The 5,988-nt window shown below is 45.4% G+C and overlaps 1 protein-coding gene across 2 annotated transcripts in view; it reads right to left on the bottom strand.

Annotated features, from left to right (window-relative positions):
- Positions 1-5,988, bottom strand: part of EOGT (EGF domain specific O-linked N-acetylglucosamine transferase) — a 45,921-nt gene that overhangs the window by 2,262 nt on the left and 37,671 nt on the right. Inside the window, exons 13-14 of one of the 2 annotated variants that reach the window (XM_023758114.1) lie at positions 3,350-3,469; positions 2,949-3,244 (exon numbers count right to left, since the gene is read on the bottom strand). In XM_023758114.1, coding sequence (XP_023613882.1) covers positions 3,202-3,244; positions 3,350-3,469 — 163 coding nt within the window. In that variant the 3' untranslated portion in view covers positions 2,949-3,201. Of the gene's footprint in view, positions 1-2,948; positions 3,245-3,349; positions 3,470-5,988 lie in introns of those variants that run through there. The other variant, XM_023758113.1, reaches the window with a different exon arrangement.

Raw genomic sequence — 5,988 nt, forward strand, 5'->3', positions numbered from 1 at the left:
GATTTTGATCAGGAGCATCATGGAGCAGGTATCTTGTAGCTCTCAGGGCTTTGAGTAAACTGGGTCAGGGAGCGTGAATCACACAGGAGCAGGGGTCCCGCTGGTGGCATTGAGCGCATCGGAGCCTGCGGGAGGCAGGTAGTACATGGGAACAGGATGCAGGTATCCTGCAGGAGCAGGGGTGTACCTTGGAGCCTGCGGAAGCTTGGAGTGCAGGGGAGCACATGGGAGCAGGGAGCACATGGGAACAGGAAGCAGGGAGCTTGCAGGAGCAGGGAGCACATGGGAACAGGAAGCAGGGAGCTCGCAGGAGCAGGGAGCACATAGGAGCCTGCGGAAGGCAGGGAGCGCAGGGAGCACATGGGAACAGGAAGCAGGGAGCCTGCAGGAGCAGGGAGCACACAGGAGCATGGAACACATGGGAGCAGTGAGCACACAGGAGGCAGGGAGCAGGGAACCTGCAGAAGCAGGGAGCACATGGGAACAGGGAGCAGGAAGCACATGGGAGCAGGGAGCACATGAGAACAGGGAGCAGGGAGCAGGGAGCACACAAGAGGCAAGGAGCAGGGAACCTGCAGAAGCAGGGAGCACATGGGAACAGGGAGCAGGAAGCACATGGGAGCAGGGAGCAGGAAGCACATGGGAGCAGGGAGCAGGGAGCACATGGGAGCAGGGAGCAGGGAGCAGGGAGCACACAGGAGCAGGGAGCAGGGAACCTGCAGAAGCAGGGAGCACATGGGAACTCGCAGGAGCAGGGCTTGTGCTGGAGCTGGTTCTTCATGAGATGCACAGGCTTTCACACTCTCATGCTTTAAAAATTGTGGTAGGAATCACATACATAAAATGTATCACCTTAGCCATTCAGGTGTGCAGTTCAGTAGCGGTAAGGACATTCACATTATTGTGTAAGCAACTTCCAGAACTTCCAACTTCCAACGCACACTCCTCCTGGGCCCCAGCCCTTGGCACCCCACCTACTTTCTGTCTCTGCGAATATGAACCTCTAGGGACCTCATGTAAGTGAAGTCAGTATCTGTCCTCCTGTGACTGGCTTGCTTCACTTCAGATGATGTCCTCCAGGTCCAGCCATGTGGGCATGTGACGAGATTTCCTTCCTTGTCAGGATGAGTCATATTCCACTGCGTGTCCAGCCCACATTCCGTAACCCGCCCATCCCCTGGTGGACGTGTGGGTGGCTTCCACATCTGGGCTGCTGTGAACATGGGTGTGCAACACACAGCTTCTCTCGCAGCACACTGATCATGCCCAGTGTCAGCGACGCCCAGTTGGAGAGGCACAGGGGAGCGAACCCCGAGAACGAAACCAGATTCAACGGTAAACGGGATTGTTTTTTCAGTTTCTCTTTCCGAGAGTCCATTATTGGTGTATAGTATAAAAATGCCACCCATTTCTGGATATTCATTTTGTAATCCTGCTACTTTGCCATATTCACTTATTAGATGCAGTAGTTTTTTGGTGGAATTTTTGGGGTTTTCTATGTATAATATCATGTCATCTGTGAATAATGACAGTTTTACTTCCTCCTGTCCAATTTGGATGCCTTTTATGTCTTCTTGTCTGATTGCGTGACAGGACTTCCTATATTACGTTGAATCAGAGTGGTAAAAGCGGACATCCCTGTCTTGTTCCTGATCTTAAGGGAAATGGTTTCAATTTTTGCCCATTGAGTATGATGTTGGCTGTAGGTTTTTCTTAACCAAAGAGGTAAAAGACCTGTTCCTATTAAACTACCAATGGCATCTTTTACAGATTAAGAACAAATATTCCAAAAATGTATATGGAACCCAAAAGACACTGAATAGCTTTAGCAATCTTAAGAAAGAAGAACAAAGTAGGAGGGATCACAATACAGGATATCCAGTTATACTACACAGTCACTGTAATCAAAACAGCCTGGTACTGGCACAAGAACAGGCATATAGATCAATGGAACAGAACAGAGTCCAGAAGTCAACTCATGGCAATATGGTCAATTAATATTTGGCAAAAGACCACTGAAATCCCATTTCTAGGAATATATCCCAAGAAGTCAGGAAACCCCCATCAGAAAGGATATATGCATCCCTATGTTCATAGCAGCATAATTTACAATAGCTAGGATTTGGAAACAGCCTAAGTGCCATCAGCAGATGAGTGGATTAAAAAACTGTGGTACATCTACACAATGGAATACTATGCTGCTGTAAAAAAGAAAGAGTTCTTACCATTTGCAACAGCATGGATGGACCCAGAGAGCATTATGCTAAGTGAAATAAGCCAGTCGGAGAAAGATACATATCACATGATCTCACTCATTTGTGGAATATAATGAATAAAAATAGATGCAAAGACACAGAAGCATCAAACAGACTGTCGAATCTCAGAGGGAAGACAGGGGAGGGGGAGTGTGTAAGAGATCAACCAAAGCACTTGTATGCATGCATATAAGCAAAACCAATGGACACAGATAGTAGAGGGATAAGGGCATGTGCTGGGGGTTGGGAGTAGCTGGGGAGAGGTCAAGGGGGGTGGGGAGGAGCCATATATAATACTTTAAACAATAAAGAATTTAAATTAAAAATATATATATTTGGCAAAAGAAGCAACAGCATACAATGGAGTAAATGGTGCTGGGAAAATTGGACAGATACATGCAAAAAAATGCAACTAGACCACCAACTTTCACCACACACAAGAATAAACTCAAAATGGATAAAAGACTTAAATATAAGTCATGAAACCATAAAAATCCCTTACCCTTTGAGACAGCATGGAGGGACCTGGAGAGTGTTATGCTAAGTGAAATAAGTCAACCAGAGAAAAACGAGTATCACATGATCTCACTCACATGTGGAGTCTAATGAACACAATAAACTGAAGAACAAAATAGATCCAGAGACATAGAAGCATGGAACAGACTGACGATTCTCAGAGGGAAGGGGCAGGGCGGGAAAAGATTAACCAAAGAACTTATATGCACACATGCATAACCATGGACACAGACAATAATGTGGTGAAGGCCTGGGACAGGGCAACAGGGTGGAGGGAAGCAAAGGGGGCAAATGGGGAACATCTATAACATAAAAAAAAATAGTAAAAAAGAAAAGAAATCACAGATTCACATCTTCCGCTGAGACGGGGAGGAGCAGGTGGTTTGCTTGCTAAGTGAAATGGCAGGCTGCAGCCTTCTCATTTTTCGTATTAGGTCTTTTTTCTTTCCAGATGCCTATAGGATGTGACCTCCCTGGAAGGATTAAGTACTTAGCCTTTGGGTGCGCTGAGCAGAAGTCTCAGCATGCATAAAGAACATCGTGAGCCACAGCAATGTAAAACCGCGCCAAGTACTTACAGTTCAAATACAGCAGCCCAGTCCGGAAGGAAAAGTAAATGGGTAAGACCAGCTCCATGCATTCCAATAAATATATCCGTGTTATGGGTGATCCTTAGCTGATCTAAAAACCCAAGTTCCCTGTGAACATACAGAAGACAGATGGAGAGAACAAAGTATTAAGTCCAGTTGAGCTCATGACTCACAGTAACAATATTTATACCAGTGTCTTTCCCGATTTAATTCACATTCCACCGTGATCTTTTTGCCAATTTCAAGCCTTACTCCAGTATTTAATAACTTAATGAGTCAATAATTTTACATTTTTCCCAAGTAAACACTCTTTTTTAAAAACTTAAATGCATTTATCTTAGAAGGAACCTTTTATAGCTGTCTTGAGTGGAAAACTAGTAACACAGGCCATAAACAAAATTGTAAAAATAGATATAATCAGCCCTAGCTGGTTTGGCTCAGTGGATAGAGTGTCGCCTGTGGACTTAAGGGTCCCGGGTTCGATTCCAGTCAAGAGCACATGCCCGGGTTGCAGGCTCGATCCCCAGTAGGGGGCATGCAGGAGGCAGCTGATCAATGATTCTTTCTCATCATTGATGTTCCTATATTTCTCTTCCTCTCTGAAATAAGTAAAAAGATATTTTAAAAAAATAGATATAATCAAACTAAAAAGCATTATTCAAACCAAGGTAGTTATCATTGCAAGGCAACCCTCTAAGCCCATCTGCCTGCTCTCGATGAAAAAGAGAAATTAGGGAAGGTTGAAGAGATGTCTGGGACACCAGCACAAACTGAAGACTATTCCCTGGTGATAAAGGAGTTTTAGCAGGAAAGTGATTCCTCCTGAGTGAGCTGACTTATTCTGAAGAACTAAAATGGTCCCAATACCTCTGAGCATTTTCTTGCCTTTGCAACAGACAAATCCACAATTTTATGCACGTTAGGGTTGTAAAAGTGTCCTTTGATTTCAAGACGCTGAAAGATACAAAACTCTGAACTAAAAGCAATGCCAAGAGATTAAAAATGGCTGCGGAGTAAGTGGATGCTGCATGGACATGCTCCCAGGACCAAACTGGAATTACAACTAAAATACAGAAAAACTTCCTGAATAATCAACAGAAGACTCGCTGGAGAGAACCCTGATAACTGAGAACAGAAAGCAGAGACCACATAGAGACTGGTAGGAGGGGTGGAGGCACAAAAAGGATGGCCAGGCTCCCACAGACAGCAACTGAAGTTCCAGAGAGATATCTCAGCTGTGGGGGATTCCCACTGAGAACTCTGGGATCTAATCCCCAAGCTGGCCCCCCATCGGAGAGCACCAGAACTGAGAAGGGTACCCACAAAACATCTGGCTGTGAAAAGCAGGATTGCTGCCTGTCAGCAGGGAGAGATAGCTGGAAATCCAGGCACCCTCTTAAAGGACCAATGCACAAAATTCCCTGTGGAGCCACCCACCTTGTGCTCCAGCAGAGGGAGGGCAGAGTAGACTGGAGCTGAGTGAGCAGAATCCAAGATTGGGGGTTGTAGGGTTAAAGCTTAGAAGGCAGAAACCCCAGTTTCCTTTGCTGAGTCATTCCCTCACACTGCAGAGGTCATCTTTCTCACACAGACATTTTCTATAGAGGCAACCTTGCCTGAGGGGAAGACAGCTGACCCACCCTATTGGAAAACACCTTGCCCCACCATACTGGAGGTTCCGATGCCCATTAAGAGACTGAGAATAACAATTAGCCTCCAGGGAGAAGCAATTGCCCCACCCAGTTGGAAAAAACTCTCACCACACCTGTGGACAACTGCTTGAAGGCAATTCAAGACGGAACCCTATCAGTCTGTAGGCAGTCTGTCTCCAGAAATTTAGTCTTTGCCTGGTCTAATCAGTCAGAAACAGTGTTTGACACTGTCCTGCACTAGTAATTTAGAGGTGTAGCAGATCTACCTAATACATAGTCACAAACCCAAACAGGCAGCCAAAATGAGAAGACAAAGAAACAACCCCTAAATGAAAGAACAAGAGAATTCTCCAGAAGAAGAGATAAATGAAATGGAGATAAGAAATTTATCTGGGCCCTAACCAGTTTGGCTCAGTGGATAGAGCATCAGCCTGCAGACTGAAGAGTCCCAGGTTTGATTCCGGTCAAGGGCATGTACCTTGGTTGCAGGAGGTAGCTGATCGATGTTTCTCTCTCATAGATGTTTCTAACTCTCTATCCCTCTACCTTCTTCTCTGTAAAAAAAAAAAAATCAATAAAATATATTTTTTTTTAAAAAAGAAATTAATTTATCTGGGCCTAGCTGGTTTGGCTCAGTGGATAGAGTGTCAGCCTGTGGACTGAAGGGTACCAGGAGAAAGAAGAAGGGAAGGGAAGGGAAGGGAAGGGAAGGGAAGGGAAGGGAAGGGAAGGGAAGACAGAAAGAAAGAAAGGAAGGAAGGAAGGAAGGAAGGAAGGAAGGAAGGAAGGAAGAGAAATGAAGGAAGGAAGGAAGGAAGGAAGGAAGGAAGGAAGGAAGGAAGGAAGGAAGGAAGGAAGGAAGAGAAAGGAAGGAAGGAAGGAAGGAAGGAAGGAAGGAAGGAAGTAAGGAAGGAAGCAAAGAAAGAAGAAGGAAGGATGGAAGGAAGGAGGAGGAAGGAAGGAAGGAGGAAGGCA

This window comes from Myotis lucifugus, unplaced genomic scaffold, assembly GCF_000147115.1.
Source record: "Myotis lucifugus unplaced genomic scaffold, Myoluc2.0 scaffold_123, whole genome shotgun sequence".
NCBI classification, from domain to species: Eukaryota; Metazoa; Chordata; class Mammalia; order Chiroptera; family Vespertilionidae; genus Myotis; species Myotis lucifugus.